The following is a 20,559-nucleotide window of genomic DNA, read 5'->3' on the forward strand; positions in this document are numbered from 1 at the left end:
AGAGGCGAGGAAGACCGGCCTGACCTGTCGGAGGAGCCAGCCCTGCCCTCTGTGACTTTCTGCCCCCACACCCCCAGCGCCTGAGTCAGTGGGCTGGCCAACTGGGGCTGATGGGGCGGGGTTGTGGGGAGGCCAGGTCAAGCCTCTCAACGAGGTTGGTTTAGAGCACAGGTGACCATCAATGCCATGGCGGAACCCACAGGCCCATTCCCCAGCTCTCACCAAGGCAGCAACGAGGTAACAAGTCACCCCAGCTTACTTGCTCTCAGACTCTGCCCTGAGCCCCACGTCACCTCGTGTTTCCACTCCTCCTGCCTGTCTCCACGTGGTGATTTCTGCTCAGTGGACATCTGATCCTGTCCCTCTTTGCTTAAGACGTGCCATCAGCTTTTCGTTGCTCGTCTGACAGAGGGAGGAGGAACTCCCCTCCTGATTCACCAGGCCCCCTTCTGTCTGGCCTCTGCCCACTCCATCCTGAGCCTCACCCTCACCCATTGGCCATGCTGTCCTTCTCCCTGTTTCTCAGATAGGCCATGCACCCACCTGCCACAGGGCCTTTGTACGTGCTGCTTTTTCTGCCTGAAACTCTCTTCCCTTGATGTGGTTGATTCCTCTTTAACCTTTGGATCATGGGGAACACCCCCTCCCCTCTGGCCAACCAAAGTCAGGCCCTTCTGCCCCTTGCTGTGTGTCCTTGGAGAACTTTTCCTTTACGTGTTTATTTGTAGGACTGTGTCTGTCTCTCACAGCAGGCCATGAGCTCCTTGAGGACAGAGGTGGGGTCTGTTGCATTCATCTCTGGTCATACCTGCAGGCTGAGCTGAGGACCAGGCATAGGCCAGCTTTAGCCAAAAGAATGAATGATTGTGAATGAATGAGTGAGTGAAAGCTTTGTTACAACTGTGGAAGGGACCTGCATCCGGCCCCAGTGGAGCCAGCATCAGCATGGGGGGCACCCCAGGTCACACACCCACTTTGTCCCGCCACCCCGACCCCCTCCCCTGCAGCAGGCAGTGGTCAGACCAGGTCAAGAAGGGCAGTTCTGAGCCCGGCTCACCCTGCCAGCCCGAGGTAATGAGAAGCTGCGTTACTCACAGGTGACCGGCCCAGGGCACTCTAAGAAGCTGTGGAGACACTCGGCCCCACCCAGCTTCCCAGCCCATTCTGTGGCTCCCGGCAGGGTGGGGAGGGGGAGTGGGCTGCAGCTTTGGGCAGCTGGCCAGGAGGGGATGAACAGGCAGAGGAGGAGGAAGGGGGCTGGGCTCTTGGTTGCCTGGGTGAGGGGTAGAGGCAGCTGCCACAGCTGGGTGACCTCTGACCACTGGAACCACAGTGAGAACCACGGAATTCTGTGTGGAGCGAGTGTCAGCATCTGTGTAGGGGTCCAGGCCCACGGGTCCCCAGGGATGTGAGACCAAGACCAGGAGCAAGACACAGAAACGGATGAAGGCACCCGTCCGAATTCTCCTTGTCCCCCGCTCCCCAGAGCCTGAGCCAGAAAGGAGTGCTTACAGGACTGGGGGCTGCAGAGGGGCCCCGCAGGGCACAGGGAGGGGAGTCGTAAATCCCTGAGCAGCGACAGGCCGTTGGCTGAGACGAGATGGGCACAGGGCAGCAAGATCTCTGGGGGCTTCCAGCCTGCCCTCCACATTCCCAGCCACTGCCCCTCCCTAGGCCTCTCCGGCTCTGAAATGGGATGGAGGATGGGGAGGGCAGGGAAGCACGGTGGCAAAGGAGCCCCTGCTCCCGGCCCCTGGCTCAGGCTTGGGCACGGGGGCTCAAGGCTGGTGGGGAGTGGGGTTCCGAGTCTCTAAGATGTCATCAAGGCCCCAGGAGCGTGAGGTGACTGAGTAGATGGCCCCCAAACCTTAGTGCAGACCTGGTACGCTGGGGCTGACTGGCACTGGGTGGGGGTGGAGGGAATCCGTGGTTCTGGCACCGCCCTCGCCTTCCCTGGCCTGATGTCTAGGCTGGCCGAGGTGGGACCAGGGGCAGAATGTGTGTGGGGTCTTCTGGAGCTGCTGAGCCCGGGGTGGGGATCTGAAGTGCAGAAAGGGGATGGCTCCCCTGTGCCCAGTGCCTGGCACAAGTCCTGGCGTGAAGCAGGTGGGCAGACGGAGGACCGAGGAAGACAGGCTGGGACATGGGGATGTGCTTGGTGTGTTGGTAGCACAGGGAGAGGAGGCGGAGGGGTCTGGGGGACCAGGCTGGACGCAGCTGGAGGGGCCGCATTGCTCCTGACCACTGTGGCGTTTGACCTGAGCCCCTGTCTGGGGTCATGAGGTTCACAATCCTGCTGTCCCTCGCCCACGGGCGGCTGACCGCATCCTGCCGACTAGGTCTTTCTCTTCCAGGTCTCTGATGCCCCTGCTGGACCCAGACTCCGGGCTCCTGGTCCTGGCAGGAAAGGTAAGCGAGAAGCTGGAGCCCTGACCCACGTCCACCCGTGTCAGCCCCCGGGGCTGGTGCCCTCACTTGCCAGGGGTGGCCCCAACCTTTGACCTAACCAGCTAGCTGCAAGAGTGGGGAGTGCAGGATGCCCTCCACCCCCAGAAAGGAGGAACTGGAACAGCACTGCCGAGGCTCCACCACCACCCGGCTGAGCAGCATCCGCCAGGGGCTCCGCGGATCCGGTCCCCTGCGTCTTCATCCGCGCAGTCATGTGACTATAACCCCCCTAAAACATCAGCTTCTTGAGGACAAGGCCGAGAATAGAGCAGTGTTAGTACACAGTAGTCACTCTGTAAATACTGAATGTATACCCCCGGTGCTCACTCCATGCACAGTGATGACGAACAGGTTGGTTAAAGTCTACTGAGGGCTCAGCTCAGTGCCCAGCACACAGTCAGGGCCTGGTAGATGTCTGCCATGGTTCTGGGGCTCAGATCCTGGGAGAGGAACCGGGTGGGAGGTGGAGAGGATAGCTGGTGCTTCCAGGGCATGCCCCAGGCCACCAGGGTGTGGTCAGTGAGCGGTGCTCAGGTTGGGCTCATTTCAGGGTGAGAGTCAGCTGTCCTGCTACGAGGTGGCCCCACAGCAGCCGGCACTGAGCCCAGGTAAGCCCTGCCCTCCTCCCCCTCTCCCCTTCCCTCCCCCGCCCACCTTGACCCTCCTCCCACGGTGTCCCCAACAGTGACCCAGTGCCTCCTGGAGAGCGCACTGCGGGGGGCAGCCCTCATGCCCCGGCGGGCACTGGCTGTCATGGGCTGCGAGGTGCTCCGTGTCCTGCAGCTGAGCGACACAGCCATTGTTCCCATCAGCTACCACGTGCCCCGCAAGGTAAGGGGGGACTGGGTGAGGGTCTGGGAGGGCCTGGGGGACCCGGGCCTCACCGGCCATGTACCTGTCTGCCACCAGGCTGTGGAGTTCCACGAGGACCTGTTCCCAGATGCCGCAGGCTGTGTACCCGCCTCCGACCCCCACACCTGGTGGGCTGGGAGCAACCAGCAGGTAGGGCTAAGGCCTGGCTGCTGCTCCAGGCCCCCACCAGCCCCTGGGAGCCCACAGGCAGCAGCCCCATTCACGGCCCCGCAGTCCGGCTATGCGCTCTCTCAGCTGCCCTCTGTTCCCCCTGCCGTCCCTATCCCTCCTGCCTCAACTGCTGGCCTCTCCCCACAGGTGCAGAGGGTCAGCCTGGACCCGGCCCGCCGACCCCACTCCAGCTTCACTTCCCGCCTGGTGCCCCCTGCAGAGCCTCCCCCTGATGTGGCCCAGCCTGTAGAGGTGCCTGTGGGCGATGCGGACCCCAGCGTGAGTGCCAGGGCTGCCCGCTTAGCTGCCCCATCACAACATCACAGTTGGGACCCTGAGTCAGAGCTGGCGAGTGTGTTCGCCTGCCCAATGGTCTTTTTTATCTTTTCTAGCTGTTAAGCATAACAGACAGAAAGCACATGAAGCATAAAGAACCTCACAGTGTTCTCTAAACTGAGCAAACACTTAGAAAGTGAGAGACTTCACATGAAAATCTAGATTTCTGGCTTCTCTTGAAAAACTGGCAGATCTTAACTACTCTAGGCCTGCCCTCCCACAAAACTGGGAGCTGGCAGCTGCCACTTGCTGTCCCCATAGCCTAAAGCTCAGCTCACCCCCGTGTTACCCCCAGCCCCTGTCTGCGATTATGTGCCTACCCCATGCCCCACAATGGGGCTTCATGCCCAGCCCAGTGTCCCACAGCCGGGAGGAGGGGCCCAGAGTGATGACTCAGGCATCCCCTCTCTCTTTGGCCAACACCCCCAGGGGCCTGCTGGCTGACCCAGTGTTTCTCCCCCAGGAGGGCTTCTCCTCCCCTCCCAGCTCACTGACCTCGCTGACTTCGCCCTCCACGCCCTCTAGCCTGGGGCCCTCGCTATCCAGCACCAGCGGCATCGGCACCAGCCCCAGCCAGAGGTCACTGCAGAGCCTGCTGGGTCAGTGTGTGAGGGTGGGAGCCCTGTCTACCCCCACCCCAGCCATCCTCCTCTATACCCCAGCCCTGCCTCCCCCATCCCTGCCTGCCCCCATAGCCCTGTCTCCCCCACAGCCCTGCCTCCCCTATCCCTGCCTGCCCCCATAGCCCTGTCTCCTCCACAGCCCTGCCTCCCCCATCCCTGCCTCCCCCCACAGCCCTGCCCTCCCACAGCCCTGCCTCCCCCCAGATCCCAGCCTCCCCCCAGAGCCCTGCCTCCCCACAGCCCCGCCTCCCCTCACGGCCCTACCCTCCCACAGCCCTGCTTCCCCCACAGTCCTGCTGCCTCCATAACCCTGCCTCCCCCCACAGCCCTGCCTCCCCGACAGACCTGCCTCCCCCTCCCCAAGTCCTACCTCCCTTCCTGGTGGAGTCATTCGTCCTTGTGGGTAAAGTGAGTCTCATCTGTAAGAAGTTGACCTAGACAGTCCCTGGAGCGCCCGGCTTCCACCGAGATACCTCAGGTCTCATTCCCTGGCGCCCTTCTGGGCGAGCTGTGTTGGCTGGCCCAGGAGAGGCCTGGGCACACGCCCTGCCTGATCTTGCAGTGAAGAAAGCAGGCAGCCGGGACTCAGGGTTGGTCTGGGGTCCTCGTGCAGAACAGCGCAGGGTGGGCAGGCAGGGCATCCTCACATGGCTCCATGTCCCTGCTACCCGCCAGGCCCCAGTTCCAAGTTCCGCCACGCTCAGGGCACTGTCCTGCACCGAGACAGCCACATCACCAACCTCAAAGGGCTCAACCTTACCACGCCTGGCGAGAGCGACGGCTTCTGTGCCAACCGGCTGCGTGTGGCTGTGCCCCTGCTGAGCAGCGGTGGGCAGGTGGCCGTGCTCGAGGTGAGGGACCCCACCACCACGGCTGCCCCTCAGGTCTCTGCAGGATGCTAAGGGTATCGGGTACCCATAGCAGCTCATATTCTCTGAGCACAAACCATGTGCTAGGCACCCATGTCCCCTTATCCCCTTTAATCTTCCCACCTGCCCCATTCGGGGTGCTATTCTTATCCCCATTTTACAGATGAGAGCGATGAGGCACAGAGAGATTTAGTGACCTGCTGGGTCACACAGCTATGTAAGTGGTAGAGCTGGGATTTGTACCCAGGCCACCTGAGTCCCAAGCCTGAGCTCTTTCCACCACTCCACACTGCCCCCCTCACTTTCTGGGGCCTCACGGTGGGCACTTGGGGCTCAGAGCATGAGGTGGCTGAGGCAGGGAGCTTGGGTGACCCAGGGTGGGGCATTGGCTGCACAGGTTGGGGCCTGGGCACTCTGCTTGCCCTGCAGGCCCTGGGGACCGGGCTCTCTTGCCTGTTGCTGATGGGCCTCGGGGTGGGGGCACCTCCCACAGCTACAGAAGCCTGGCCGCCTGCCTGACACAGTGCTGCCCACGCTGCAGAACGGGGCAGCTGTGACTGATCTGGCCTGGGACCCCTTTGACCCCCACCGCCTTGCTGTGGGTAAGGAGGCTGGGCACTGGGCTCAAGGAGGTTCCCGGGTCCTGAATGGGGGCAGGGAGAGCCCGGGGGTCTTGGACCTAGCAGTGATGAGCCTGAGCCTGCGCTCTCTGCAGCCGGGGAGGACGCCAGGATCCGACTGTGGCGGGTGCCCCCTGAGGGCCTGGAAAAGGTGCTCACCACTCCTGAGGCCATGCTCACAGGTCAGGTGGGCCCAAGGAGGGGGCTGGGAGGCAGGCAGTGGCTCCTGAGGAGCTTAGCGTCACCCCATGCCTCGCCCCCAGGCCACACAGAAAAGATCTACTCTCTGCGCTTCCACCCGCTGGCAGCCAACGTGCTGGCCTCCTCGTCCTACGACCTTACTGTCCGGATCTGGGACCTTCAGGCTGGAGCTGAGCGGCTGAGGCTACAGGGCCACCGGGACCAGGTAGGACAGTTATGGAGGCAGATGCCCAGCTACAAGGCAAGAGGCTACCTCTCACGTCCCCACCTGCCCCCAGATCTTTGGCCTGGCCTGGAGTCCTGACGGGCAGCAGCTGGCTACTGTCTGCAAAGATGGGCACTTACGGGTCTATGAGCCTCGGAGTGGCCCTGAGCCACTACAGGTGAGCAAGATGGGCTGGGGGTGGCTCTCAGACCCGGCCACGGGGGTGCGGCTGGGCCTTACGTGCTGTATCCCAACAGGAAGGCCCAGGGCCTGAGGGGGCCCGTGGAGCCCGCGTTGTCTGGGTGTGTGATGGTCACTGTCTGCTGGTATCTGGCTTTGACAGGTAGGACTCAGGGCCCACCATCCCCATCCCCAGACTTCAGCAGGCACCCGTGTCCCCATTCCCCAGGCACACATACACCTGTCAGGCGTGCAGAAGCTGTCCCTGCCCCTCACTGGATGGATGGATGGATGGATGGATGGATGGGTGGGTGGGTGGGTGGGTGGATGAGTGGGTGGATGGGTGGATGGGTGGGTAGGTGGATGGATGAGTGGGTAGATGGGTAGACGGACGGATGAGTGGGTGGATGGGTGGATCAGTGGGTGGGTGGCTGGCTGGCTGGATGGGTAGATGGATGGACGAGTGGGTGGATGGATGAATGAGGGGGTAGATGGATGGATGAATGGATGGATGGATGGATGGATGGATGAATGGATGGATGAGTGGGTGGGTGGGAGGTTGGATGGATGGGAGGGAGGGAGGTGAGGAGGAAGAATGAGTCAACTGGGGGCCCAGAGAGATGAGAGCCACGCCCTGCTGCAAGGAGCTCATGCCTGGTGGGAACCAGGTAAAGCACATGAAACACAGAACCAAGCCTACTGGAGAGGTCCAAGGGATGGGCATTTGGCGCTTTGGAGGAGGGATCAGAGAGGGCCTCCTAAGGGAAGTGTCATGTGAACTGGATCACAAAGGGGCTGGTAACCAGAGACCCAGAGGAGAGGGCATTCATGTCTGGGCAGAAAGGCCAGAAAGCTAACCAGCCTGGCTGGAGCAGAGGACGAGAAGCAGAATGTGGGGAGAAAAATCCAGACTTTTGTCCACAGGTGCTGGGGCCAGGACTGTGCTGAGGAGATTCGGAGGGCAGTGGAGGGGGCGGTAGTAGGGGAGGAGGGGCCCAGGCAGGGCGGCAGGTTAGGACACTCTTGCATTAGGCCAGGCCAGGAGTTCTGAGGGCTGGACCAGGAAAGAGAATGAAGGCCCTGAAGCTTCCCAGCCCAACAAGATCAGGGTTCTTGCTGAAGTCTGCCCCAGTCCCTCCAGCTCTAAGGACCTGCTTCTGCCCCCTGGTCCCCCCTTGCAGCCGAAGTGAGCGCCAGCTACTCCTGTACTCGGCCAAGGCCCTGGCTGGTGGCCCCTTGGCAGTGCTGGGACTAGACGTGGCTCCCTCGACCCTGCTGCCCAGCTACGACCCGGACACCAGCCTGGTGCTGCTTACGGGCAAGGTGGGCTGGGGTGGGCAGGTGGGGGGGCGGTGGGCAGGTGAGAGGAGGTAGGAGGAAGGCAGCTTTAGCTGGCCACCTCACTCTCCCTGCCGCTCTCCCCAGGGTGACACGCGCGTGTTCCTGTACGAGCTGCTCCCCGAGGCCCCTTTCTTCCTGGAGTGCAACAGCTTCACGTCCCCCGACCCCCACAAGGTGAGCCCGTGGGCTCCCTGGTCCTCCTTGCTTAGGTGGGACCGCGGGGCTCCCCTGCCCTCTCGCGGCCATGTAGGGAAGTGCAGGGGCTGGTGAGGTCAGTAGGTCACTGGGCTCAGGTGTGCCTAGCAGCTTGGGAGAGCTGGTTGTTAAACTCAACCATTATTAAAAATTAAACTATATAAAGTTAAGTTATATGAACCTACAAATAAATTATATTAGAAACCATGACAATAAATACCCAATTTATTACTTCCTCATTATTTTACCCGAGTTTACTCTTATCTGTGCTGTTGAGGTTGTTTACATCTATTGGCTCTGTCCGGTGGAAGTACTGCATGATGGCAAGCTGCTGCACCTCTCTTCCCAAGTCTATGTTCAGCAAGTCACGCTGGTAGCGTGAGATCGGCAGTGGTGGGAGTTTTCACACCATGGAAATAGGCAAATGCTACAAATCAGGGCATTTTTCCTGGTTGTTAAACATCTGCCAGGACCCTGCTGTCCAGGCATAGGCCTGGTCCTGGAGGCCCTAAGAGAGGGGGGCCGTGAGCTCTGGGCTGCAGCCCCAGCTCAGACCTCTGCTTCCCCAGGGCTTCGTCCTCCTGCCCAAGACGGAGTGTGATGTGCGGGAAGTGGAGTTTGCCCGATGCCTGCGGCTTCGCCAGACGTCCCTGGAGCCCGTCGCCTTCCGGCTGCCCCGGGTCAGGGTGAGGTTGGGTCCCCCAGCGCACTGACGCCCAGCCCCCTTCCTAGCCCATCAGAGGCTTTGAGGCTCAGCTGGCCCTGTCACCAAACTGCCCCACTCACTACTCTCTGGGACATCTGTCCCCTTTACTCTGCTGAGATTCTAAAACTCTTAGAAACTCTAGACTAGGGTCCCGGGTCTTGCCACGGCCCCCTCCCAATGGATGCCAGTGTGCCCTGGGCCTCTGGTCAGTGCCTCAGGGCAGCCCCTTCCTCCCTCCCCACAGAAAGAGTTCTTCCAGGATGACGTGTTCCCAGACACAGCCGTGAGCTGGGAGCCAGTACTCAGTGCCAAGGCCTGGCTGGGAGGTGCTAACAGGCAGCCCCGGCTTCTCAGCCTGCAGCCCCCGGGCATGACCCCAGGTAGGATGAGGGACCAGGGGGCAGGTAGGGAGCAGGGGAGTGGGTCAGGGTTGGAGAAGGGGGCAGAAGGCCCAAGTCCGATCCTCCGGCCTTGCCGGCATAGAGAAACCTCTGGTGCTTCCGCCGATGAGATGACTGCATCTACAGGCTCAGTCTCTGAGCCCCGGGAGGGCAGGGCCCAGGGTCTGTGTTGGCATTATAAGTGCCCATCCCAACATGCACGCACGCAGGCAGCCTGGTGCCCAGGGCAGTCCTTGTGAACAGAGAATTCAGTAGCTGTTAATGCTACCTCTGAGGTCTCTACCATGGAATCCTCTAGGGGCCGGTACCAAAGGGTTGGGCAAGGAGCCCCCACCAAGGGGACTCTGATGTCTGATGCCTGTCCCTGCCCTGCCCCAGTGAGCCAGGCGCCCCGTGAAGCCCCTGCCCGGCGGGCCCCATCCTCAGCGCTCTACCTGGAGGAGAAGTCGGACCAGCAAAAGAAGGAAGAGGTAGGCGTGGGAGGGGGCTGACCGTGTGAGGGTACGATGTCCCTCAGTTGGTGCTTGCCCCTGTGAGCCTTCAGTTCTCTGCCCTGACCCAGACTGGGACAGGAGCCAGTGTCACACCCCTCTCAGTTGGAGAGCTTGATAGGGAGACCTTCTGGAGCCGTGAAGCTGACCGCCACCCAAGGGGCACAGGGCTTGGGAAGCCAGAGAAGGGCAGAGAGAGGCCCCACCCTGGCCTGGCCCAACCCAGCTGGAACTGGAGGTTTTGGGACCCTGGTGCACATTTGAGCCTCTGAGGCAGTGTGTGGAGACAGTTGCCCTGTGACTCTGGTGCTGCATGTCACAGTCTGTCTTAGGCTCCCTCGTCTCTGTCAAGGTGTCTTTTTCAATGAAAACCTTCATATCTCTCAGGGCTCTAATGAAAATGGCTCTTTCACAACCTTGACGGGGTGTAAACTGGGGTCTGACGTTCTTGGGGTTGGAAGTCCCATTCCCTTCCCACCTCTTCTCCTGTCTACTCTCCCAGCTGCTGAATGCCATGGTGGCGAAGCTGGGGAACCGGGAGGACCCGCTCCCCCAGGACTCCTTCGAAGGTGTGGACGAGGATGAGTGGGTGAGTGGACAAGTGGGCCTGGCATCTGTCCCTCCCCACAAACCCCTGCAGCATGTGCCATCTCCCTTCCCCAGGCCCTCTCAACTCTCTCCCACTTCCTGGTTTATCTCCCCAGGACTAGCCTGCCCACCAGCTACCTTTGGCGTCACCTGCTGGTGCCACCTCCTAGAACCACCTGGTGCCCCCTGCACACCTCACATCTCACCCTCAAACTGGAAGATACCTGTCAGCCCTGGCACACCTCATCCCAGAAGCTCTGGCTTCCTTTGGGCCTTGGGGATTTCCATGGCCTCAGGGCCCTGCTGCAACTCTGGTGGATTGTCTGCACCTCTGCTTTCTCTGGGACCAGCTGCTTCTCCTCAGCTGCCTGCTAGCATGTGGAGCCAGGGGTGTCGGGGGGTAGGGGGTCAGTAGCATGTCCCTGGGAAGGCTCCCTGTCTCCCCTACTCTGACCTGGGCTGGTCCCAGCCTGGGCTGGCTTCACCCAGCACCTTCAGTATTACATGCCACCCCATCTTGCCTGCTGCTCTAGTTCTGGTCAAGGGCCTTGGGGGCCGGCCCCCCGCCAGGCCATTTGGAGCAGCACCAGCCTCAGGGGCCCGGGACGAGTCACCCTGCTCCCCAGGCTTGAAGCCAGGAGAAGAGGACATCACCGAGCTGAGGGCCCAATTAAGGAGGTGTGGGCCCCGCAGGGACTGTCCTGCACATGCTCTGGATGTTTACAGCAATTAAACTTTTCTAAGCTGGCCACCTCTTGTGCCACAGTGGTCTCTGGGTTGGCTGGAAGAGGGGGGGAGTATAGGGGAGGGCGATTTGGCCATGAGCTCCCCCTTGTCCCAAGCCCCACTTTACTCCTGAGGCCTTTTCAGCTGCATGCTGCTGGGAGTTCATTCATTCATCCAACACATAGGTGTCCAGCAGTGCTCTGGGTGGTAGATCCGGTAATGAACAGGAGCGACAAGGCCCCTCGAGGCACTTATTATAGTCTTCTTATGCAGGGGAGCCAGACTGTGTGCCAGTAAGCAAGTGGGGAGTGTGAAGAGAGCTATAAAGAAGATAAATTACGTGAAAGGGAGCCACTGGTATGCAAGGGGCAGCAGGGTGTTCAGGGTCTGAGAAGATGACATTTAAGCTGAGAACTAAGATCTGAAGGCTGCTAAGCCACTGAGAGAGCCCTGAGAAGAACATTTCAGACAGAAGGAAGGATGCTGAGGGAAGAAAGAATTTGGAGAGTTGGCAGAAAGAAAAGAAGGGCAGTGGTCCAGAACATAGTACAAGGCTGCCCGACTTTCATTCATTCAACAAACGTTTGTTGAATGCCTTCCATGGGCCAGCCACCCATCCAGGTGCTGATGTTCAAGAGTAGAGAAAAAAATCAGGGCCGGCCCCGTGGCTTAGCGGTTAAGTGCGTGCACTCCTCTGCTGGCGGCCCGGGTTCGGATCCCGGGTGCACACCGACGCACCGCTTCTCCCGCCATGCTGAGGCCGCGTCCCACATACAGCAACTAGAAGGCTGTGCAACTATGACATACAACTATCTACTGGGGCTTTGGGGGAAAAAATAAATAAATGAAAAATTAAAAAAAAAAAAAAGAGTAGAGAAAAAATCAAAGTCCTGCCCACCAGGAATCCACATTCTAGTGGGAGGGAACAGATTATAAACATAAAATAAATGAATGACATCATAAAGGTGATAAGAGCTTTGGGGAAAAAAAGAGAGGGGATCAAGAATGGAGGTTTAAGCCAGACACAGAAGGCAACATATAGTATGATCCCATTTCTATGAAACGTCCAGAACAGACAAATCCATAAGAGAACGGAGATTAGTGGTTGCGGGGGGATGGGGGAAGGGAAATGGGCAGTCATGGCTAAAGGGTTCAGAGTATTTTGGGAGGTTGATGAAAATGTTCTGGAACTAGTGGTGATGGTTGCACAACTAAATATACTAAAAAGCAGTGAATTGTGCACTTTAAAAGGGTGAATTGGGGGCCGGCCCGGTGGCTTAGCGGTTAAGTGCACGCGCTCCACTACTGGCAGCCCGGGTTCGGATCCAGGACGCACACCGTCGCACCGCTTGTCTGGCCATGCTGAGGCAGCGTCCCACATAACAGCAACTAGAAGGATGTGCAGCTATGACATACAACTATCTACTGGGGCTTTGGGGAGAAAAAGGGGAAAAAAGGAGGAGGATTGGCAATAGATGTTAGCTCAGAGCTGGTCTTCCTCACACACACACACAAAAAAGGTGAATTGTATGGTGTGTGACTTCTATCTCAATAAAGCCGTTACTAAAAAGGGCAATTTGCAGCGTTGGTAGGGGGTCAGGGTGGGCCTCACTGAGGTGACATTTGAGTAAAGACGTGAGGGAGGAGGGAGTGATCCCTCCTTCTCAGGCTGAAGGAAACTGGAATGAAACCTATTTTGAAGTTTCCTGTTGTCTTCAATATTGTGAGAATTTGGCATCTTACTCCTTATTATGTTCGTGAGGTGCTGTGTTTATTGCATGTCTTTTAGTCCCAAATATTTTCGCAAAATCAAGGGAAGAAATTGCCACGCATTTGACCCACGTATTCTGCTGCTCCTAGCGCACCAGGATAAACAAGGCCAGAGAAGCTCCTGGCGCCGCGCATCACCCGCCCCTCCCAGCAGGCCCCGCCTCCGGATCCGCCCATGGCGCCTGCGTCACACGTTTGCCCCGCCCCTCAGCATCGAGGCATTGCGCATGCCCGGCGCGGCGTTGCGCACGCGCTCTCCACTTCTCTTCTTGACCTCTGCCCTGCCGGCCGCTCGTGAGTTGCGGCCGCGGGGCCAGGAAGCGGGAGCTCTCCCTCCCGAGGCAGAGCGGCCGCTATGGTGAGGCCCGAGTTGGGCGCTGCCCAGGGAAGGGGAGGTCGTTTCGGGACCGTGGCGGGGCCAGCGAGCTCCGGCCGCGCTGCGGGTGCTGCGCGCCCCCTGCGTACCTGGTGGGAAGCGGGTCCGGGGGCGTACCACCGGGGGGACCGAGGCGGGCGCTGGTGGCCCCGGGGCCGGGAGAGCCGCCTGGCTGGAGGCAGGGCGGGCCTGGCAGGCAGGAAATGCCCGTAGATGCGGTCGCTCTGTGCGCCCGCCCATGTGCACGCAGCCAAGGGGGGGGCTGATCCGCCCGCGAATCCCCGCTCTGTCCCGGAGCTGCTTGATGGTGTCCCCCTATTATTATCCCCATTTGAAAGCTGATGAAACGGGCTCCGAGACTTTCCCAGGGAAGTGACACAACTGGGACTTGGACCAGGCCCCGCGACACCGAAAACCAAGCGCTTCTGCGGTACCATTGGCACCTGCAGCCAGTTCACAGACCTGGGCCTCTCTGGCTGCCTCAGGTCAGCTGGGGACCCTTTGAAAGTGAAGGGTCGCGAGCTCTTTCCCCGGAGGTTGTATATATACGTTCCCCCAAGTGATTAACGCAGCCAGCTTGGGGAGCCACCTCTTACTTGATAGTGATAGGGATAAGAGCTTACAAGTACCAGGCCTGAGTGGGGCTTTATGTAGATTCTCTTGTAATTTCTATGAAGTCAGTACTCTTATTGTCCCCATTTTACAGATAAGGAACCTGAAGCTCAGAGATTTTGACTCCTCCAGGGTCACTTATCCCACAAGTATCGGAGACTGGTTTTGAGCCCAGCTCCTTCTGTGTCCTGAGACTACACATTTACCACCACATCATTCCTGCCTTGTAGTATTACATCACTGCCATTTACTGAGGACCTACCACAGCTGAACTGGGTTCTTCACAGGCATTCCCACATGTAACTCTGAGCCTGAAGGACCGAGTAAAATGTGGCTCTAGAGGAGTTTGTGTCTTAAAGGAGAAAGCGGGCGAGTCCGTAAAATAGGACAATGTCACAGTATATTAACAGGAAAAGAAAGAGGGTGCTCTGGGAAGGTAGAAATGGGAGCAGCCTGGGGAGGTTTCCCTCAGTGGAATGGAGGGTGATGTATTGAGCTGTCTTGAAGGATGGTGAATTTTGACAGAGTATCGGAGTAGGAGGGAGGATATTTAAGGTTAGTGGGTATGGAGTTCTTTTGCAGGGTGATGAAAATGTTCTAGAACTAGTGATGGTTACACACTCTGTAAATATACTAAGAAGCACTGAATTGTGTACTTTAGAAGAGCGACTTGTATGATGTGTGAATTCAGAGCTGCAGAGACTTCGGGGTAAAGTAGGAGAGCTGATCTAGGAGTAGGTGGTGTGGCTGCAGGGTGGAGAGAGGCGAGGGGAGAAGAAACCAGAGAAGTCGTTTGTAGCCAGACAGAGCTGGGGATGCCAGGCTGGGGAGTGGACTGAATTTATAGGTGGTGGTGGCAGAGTATTGTGTGTGTGTTGTGGGAGGACGGCCAGAGCCCTCCTTTAGCAGAGGGAGTGAGAGGCGTTTGGAAACCCTGCCTGGGGGTTTGGAGTTTATGAGACTTCAGTTTGGCCAAAGCAGAGCTGATGGTGAGCTGGTTATGTGTCACATTCATTCAAATATGTATTGGGCACCAGATGTGCCAGCCACAGGCCAGACCCAGGCATACGTCAGCAAATGTGACAGTTGTGGTCCTGACCTCCCTCCTGCCTAGTTCTGGTGCCAGCAGCTGTTTGCAGGGACCCTGGGTGAACAGAGCCCCCTTCCTATCTCAGTGCATCCTTGAGAAGGGGGTGAGTCTCAGTGGCAGTCTCTGCCTGCCAGCCCGAGGGCCTAGAGCTGCCTTGAAGGGAGCATTGCACATTGGTCTGTCTGAAATTCAGGTTCCCTTCTCAATGCACTTGATGTGGAATAAAGCACACTCCTGAGTGCTCCCCACCCCCACACTGCCTGTGGTCCTTTGCCCTGGCTGCAGGGCTTTGGTCCTGCACTGGACCACGTTGGTCCCCGGATGAGAAGGCATGTGTGCTGTCCACAGTGGGTCCCAGGCTCAGAGTCTATGGCTCTGACCTCTGCCTCTTGATTGTCAGTTTGGCCTGAAGTTGAACGCTGTGTCAGCCAGTTGCTCTTGTCTGGGGCCTTCGGGCCCGAGTGTCAGTCAGTGGACTATGGGATGTTTTAGGGCGTTCTGGGAGAGGCCTCAGCCAGTGGCTGTCTTCATCACCTGTGGTGCCTGCTGCTGGCAGAGCTCTGCTTCCCACCAATCCTCAGCTCTAAGCATAGCTGACCTACAGCTAGGATCTGGGTACCGAATAGGTGAGTGAGAGGATTGGCTACATCGCTGCTCTCTAGACCACTCAGTACCAAGCAGGATCTGGTCCAGAAGCAAAGGCAGCTGTCGCGCTGCTCTGAACCTGCCACTGCCCGTCTGTCCGCTTGGTTTTACGTGCATTGCCTCCTGAGGGCCTTGCAGCTCTCCTATGAGGAGGGTGTTCTCTCCATTTTGCAGATGAGAAAACTGAGGTTCAGAGAGGTTGAATAATTTGCCCAGGGCCATACAGTTAGCAAGAAGCAAAGCTGGGATTCTGGATTATGTCAGCCTGACTCCAAAGCAGCGTTCTCACTCCTCTTCTACACGCCCCAGGAAAAGAGCCTGCCTTTTTGCAGCATTCTCCCCTGTGGAATCAGGATATACCAAATGAGCTGCTGTACTGGGAGAAGCTTTGTTACTCTGTGGTGCCTGGCCATTGTCACGCTTTGTGAAACATAGAATAGTAATAAATGAAAACAAACGTTTATTGAGCACCTACTGTATCATCAGGCTCTGTGCCAGGCACTTGATAAGCTTTATCTCATTTAATCCCTATGATAGCCCTGTTCTTGGCCACATTTTACAGGTGAGGAAACTGAGGCTCACAGAGGTTGAGAACTTGTCCAGGGCACACAGCTGGGATTGGCACAGAGGTGATTCCAAAGCTCACTTGTGTAACCACCACACTACACTGCCTCTCCTGGGAGATACCTCCTGCAGGAACCTTGGTGGCCCCAGTGGGGCTGACCAGGCAGCTCCCTTGGCCGGCCGGAGTAGGCTCTGAAACTTTGCAGGCCAGCCCAGCCTTCTCTGCAGCCATGGAGCTCTGGCAGCAGGAACCACGGGGCCACCATGCCACTTTGGTTTGGAGCCTGCAGGGGATGTGAGGAGAGCCGCCCAGTTAAAGCCTCAGTTCTTAATGTTCATTATTTATCACCAGTCACGGCCCTGGGCATTGAAGCGAACAGGTGAGGACAAGACAGTGCAATAGGGTTGCGCTGGGTGAGTGGCAGCAGAGGAAGTTGTTGTCTGAGGCCTGACGGGTGTTCCAGGCTGAGGGAACCCTCTGGAGTCACCTTCTGGCCTGTCAGCCATCTCAGAGCTGCCTGTCCCCGTGGGAGTGGCTTTAGATGAGGAGGGGTAGTCATGTAGACTCCCCACTCAACAGTGCATCACTTGTCTTGACACCTGCAGCGAGCGAGGCTGGCTGCAGCCCCGCCCCTCCCTCTGATCCAGGAAAGAATCCTCACCGGGCTTTGCTTTCTGGTGTGAAATATGGGGCTTACAAAATTTTCACCTACTTGTAAAATCTAAACCCACTTCCATTGATTAATTCCTGCTAATGGTCCAGAGTCACATTCCACCCTGCCAGTTAGGGAAGGGCAGGTTCGTTGGAGGCCAAACAAGGCTGGTTCTGGAGTCTAAATTCCACTAGAATCTGACGAGCCCCTCTTTGGCCTTGGGTTGGGTCCTTATTCCTTGTCAGGGTGCTTGGTCGCCCTCCCTGCAGACCCCGGGACGCTGTGTGAGGTGGGCAGCCTGGGGATGCCGTGGCTCATAGCGCTAACTTTCGGTTTCCTGCCCACCTTTCCTCGAGTACTGGCTGTGTGTCCTCAGGCTGGTCAGTAAACCCCCTGTGCCTCAGTATCTTGTCGGGATTAACTGGTGCAATAAATAGAGTGTATTTGGCACAGTGCCTGGCACCTGGGCTTAGTTGATACTTGTTGACTGATAGGAAATCTAACTACAGAAAAGTACAAAGAAGAAGGGAAAGTATTTGAACGTGCAGTGTTGGCCTGAAGTGAGCATTCTCTCGAGCATCCTCTGTGCACCCACATTCGTACCATTTCACACACATACATGTGCTGTCTGTATGTCATCTCTTCACAATAAGATCTGTACGTTGTCCCATCTTCCTAGTAACAGATGACTGGTCCTACTCTCCCTGACCACTTGGTCCTCGGTATGTTTGTCTAAATGCCCGCCTAGTGGGCTTTTTGCTGCTTGAAGGTGGAGAGTTGTGTTGAATAAAACAGGCTTGAATAATGTTGGGAGAATTAGGAGGGCTCCGAGTTTCCCCACTAGTAGAATGAAGGTTGGACCAGCCGATCTCAGAAGTGCAGGAAGTGCCCTCTTTGGCCCACAGTGGCAGAGTGAGTTCATGGCAGGTCTGGGACTGACCCTGGCTTCCAGCTCCCTGGCTACAGTGTTATTCCTAAAGCCAGTACCTCTGTGCCCTGCAGCTGCTTTGCCTTGGCTCATGTCTGCCTCTCCTGAAGGCCAAGGGAGGGACCCCTCTGCCTCTGGGGACTACGTCAAGTTCACCCCCTAACCTGCTGTCTGATGAGCACCTGAAGCCACCCAAAGCGGAAGCTTTATATCAGGGTACTTTGGAGGAAGTGGCCTGTGGCTGCTGCTCTGTGCTTCATTACCTCAGCTCTCCAGACGCCTTGCCCCCAGCAGCCATCTCCAGGGGCCCATCTCTGCGGGCCCTGAGAATGCAGCCTGCTAACCAGATGTCTGCTTTGCCCACAGGCCAAGTACCTGGCCCAGATCATCGTGATGGGGGTGCAGGTGGTGGGCAGGGCCTTTGCGCGGGCCCTGCGGCAGGAGTTTGCAGGTAAGCTTAGGCCCCTGTCTCTCCCTGGGCTGGGAGCTCCTGCCCAGGTCAGATTTTCTCTGTAACTTTGACACCGTCACTGTGGGCCGATTGTGAATACAGAGCCCCTCTTCGGGCCTGGGTTCTGGCAGCCTGGGGCACGTCCTGTGGTGGAGGGCAGTGCTGGACTTGGGGCCATTTCCATGTAAGGTAAACCTGGTTGACATGAGCATTTATCAGGCAGGAGTTGGGAAACTGGCCCACCTGGCTGCCTGTTTACGTAAATAAAGCTTTATTGGAACACAGCCACATCCTCAGGCTGCTTTCAAGGCAGAGTCTAGTATTGCAACACAGACTAATTGGTTTGCAAAGCCTAAAATATTTACTCTCTGACCCTTCAAGAAAAAATTTACCGGCTCCTGATTCTAGCGTCATTGAAAGGGAAGAGGTCATCCTAGGCAACCTGCTTTGGTGGCTTAGGTAACCAGTGGGCAGCCAGGCCTCGACTGAAGCTATTGCCTCCCCTGCCTGCAGCTTCACTCTGCTCCCCATTGTAACCTAAAGCTCCCCAACTTGCTCTGCGCCTAAGATGAGGGGGCAGGGAGAGAAGAGCGACAGGGCCCTCTCATGGTCTAGGCTGGGGACAGAGCCCCAGATTTGGTGACCAGACCCTGCTTCTATCCTCCAGTGGAGCAGATCTATCCTCACTTCACTACCTCCCACCCCACAAAGTTAAACCACTTCTGGAGAAGAGATGCACCTCTGTCCCTGGTATCTCTTCCATGCTACCTGGCAGGGGTGAACTGCCCACTTGGAAGGCCCAGGGAGAGTTCTGGGCTGCTGAGGGCAGAACACTTAACTTGCATGTCCACACAGCCAGCCGGGCAGCAGCTGACGCCCGGGGACGTGCCGGACACCAGTCTGCAGCTGCCTCCAACCTCTCCGGCCTCAGTCTCCAGGAGGCACAGCAGATTCTCAACGTCTCCAAGCTGAGCCCCGAGGAGATCCAGAAGGTGAGGCCAACAGGGTGGGTCTGAGACAAGCCTTGCCCTGGCCAACCAGAAATGGGGCGTGGGGGAAACAGGCCGCCAGGGTGGGGAAGAGTAAAGGAGGCCTGCAGAAAGGGGCAGGGAGTGGAGGCTCTGGCTGCAGCCAGCTGGAACTCGGACTTGTGGGAGCCACTGTTGCTTGTTAGTTTTTAGGCCCAAGACAGGCGGCAGCAGAGACATAGAGCAGTTGGTGGTAGCAGCTGCGCCCCTCCCTCCGTGGACACCTGTCCACCTCTCTGCCCCTTCGCGGTCATGTAGTAGGGCATGCAGGGTGGAGGGGTCGAGCCTTTTTGCTTTCCTTCTTTGTCATCTCCTAGCTCCCCCTGCCTCTGTAACCCAGAGACCGCACACCTTCTCACCGTCTCCCCTCCTCTGCAGAACTACGAGCACCTATTCAAGGTGAACGATAAATCTGTGGGCGGTTCCTTCTACCTGCAGTCAAAGGTGAGTGGTCTTTGACGCTGCGAGGAGGGTGGGCCTCGAAACCTCTCCTCAGTGGGGTTCCTCACTTCCAGGCAGTTCAGAGCTTGGCAGGTAGAAAGGTGTGCCGAGCCTTTCCCTGGTACCACAGCCTCAGGGGGCCCCCCTAAACTGCTACTCCCTCGGACTGCCTCCGCTCCATGGGGCCCAGCCAGTCGGGTTGTGTCAGCCTGGGCCCTGTGTCACCTTGGACAGTAGGCTTCCCGGCAGCCATGGTTTTGAGGGAACAGAACCCCATTAGCTGGTGGGGTGATCTCAGCTCCCAGGTGTCAGCGTGGCCCTGGGCTCTGTCTCCTGGGGAGGAGCCCGCAGGCCACCCCTCCCCGCCTGGGCACTGGTGAAGGAGGCATTTGTATTCCCCTCAGACCTGCCCACTGCTCTCCAGGGACTCACAGTGGGAACTGGACCTGGGAGGGGCCGAGGCCTCTCCTGTGCAGGCCGCCCTGCCTGACGTTTTGTAACTGCGTCCCCAGGTGGTTCGAGCGAAGGAGCGCCTTGACGAGGAGCTCAGAATCCAGGCCCAGGAGGACAGAGAGAAAGAGCAGATGCCCCCAACGTGATCACTGGCTCCTCGCACCCCACCCCACCTCGCCACCTCTAATTTATAGCTCGGCAATAAATGTTTTTTCCACATTTCTCATGCGCGCACATCCAGATTCCAAAAGGGAGGCTGCTCCTCCTGCGGGCTCTGGGGCTGTGCACGCTGGGGAGGTGGGGCAGCGGCGTCCACCCTGTTAACGTGCCTTTGACACCCTGGGGCTGGAGTGAGCAAGGTTGGCAAGAAGCCTGCCAGCCCAGCCCTGCCTGCCCGTGGAGAGCCAGCCATGTTCTGTCACGTACCGGACGCAGCCACCCCTGCCGTCACAGCACCAGGCTCCTCCCGTGGCATCACCATCCTCAGGTCTGCCCCTGCCCCTCCCATTGGGAAGAGCCCTGGACCCCTGAGCTCTGTCGGAGGCCACCTCTCCCTGAGCTGGGTTCAACTCTAGCATCTCAGTAATCTGGGTGG

General features: G+C 58.2%; 1 protein-coding gene across 8 annotated transcripts in view; it reads left to right on the top strand.

The window, feature by feature from the left end:
- Positions 1–20,183, top strand: part of LOC131422703 (mitochondrial import inner membrane translocase subunit TIM16) — a 67,405-nt gene extending 47,222 nt beyond the window's left edge. For 2 of the 8 annotated variants that reach the window (XM_058570151.1, XM_058570154.1), the window contains exons 10-32: positions 2,355–2,409; positions 2,999–3,056; positions 3,134–3,279; positions 3,358–3,450; positions 3,619–3,750; positions 4,271–4,406; positions 5,106–5,281; positions 5,793–5,901; positions 6,015–6,101; positions 6,183–6,325; positions 6,399–6,503; positions 6,583–6,668; positions 7,687–7,828; positions 7,931–8,020; positions 8,319–8,414; positions 8,611–8,727; positions 8,992–9,127; positions 9,527–9,618; positions 10,142–10,228; positions 17,958–18,042; positions 18,898–19,034; positions 19,449–19,514; positions 20,024–20,183. In XM_058570151.1, coding sequence (XP_058426134.1) covers positions 2,355–2,409; positions 2,999–3,056; positions 3,134–3,279; positions 3,358–3,450; positions 3,619–3,750; positions 4,271–4,406; positions 5,106–5,281; positions 5,793–5,901; positions 6,015–6,101; positions 6,183–6,325; positions 6,399–6,503; positions 6,583–6,668; positions 7,687–7,828; positions 7,931–8,020; positions 8,319–8,414; positions 8,611–8,727; positions 8,992–9,127; positions 9,527–9,618; positions 10,142–10,228; positions 17,958–18,042; positions 18,898–19,034; positions 19,449–19,514; positions 20,024–20,110 — 2,461 coding nt within the window. In that variant the 3' untranslated portion in view covers positions 20,111–20,183. Of the gene's footprint in view, positions 1–2,354; positions 2,410–2,998; positions 3,057–3,133; positions 3,280–3,357; positions 3,451–3,618; positions 3,751–4,270; positions 4,407–5,105; positions 5,282–5,792; positions 5,902–6,014; positions 6,102–6,182; positions 6,326–6,398; positions 6,504–6,582; positions 6,669–7,686; positions 7,829–7,930; positions 8,021–8,318; positions 8,415–8,610; positions 8,728–8,991; positions 9,128–9,526; positions 9,619–10,141; positions 10,229–10,343; positions 10,977–12,831; positions 12,902–12,979; positions 13,082–17,957; positions 18,043–18,897; positions 19,035–19,387; positions 19,515–20,023 lie in introns of those variants that run through there. The other 6 variants (XM_058570153.1, XM_058570152.1, XM_058570155.1 and 3 more) reach the window with 6 other exon arrangements.
- The last annotated feature ends 376 nt before the right edge of the window (positions 20,184–20,559 follow it).

Source organism: Diceros bicornis, chromosome 26 (assembly GCF_020826845.1).
Source record: "Diceros bicornis minor isolate mBicDic1 chromosome 26, mDicBic1.mat.cur, whole genome shotgun sequence".
Lineage (NCBI taxonomy): Eukaryota > Metazoa > Chordata > Mammalia > Perissodactyla > Rhinocerotidae > Diceros > Diceros bicornis.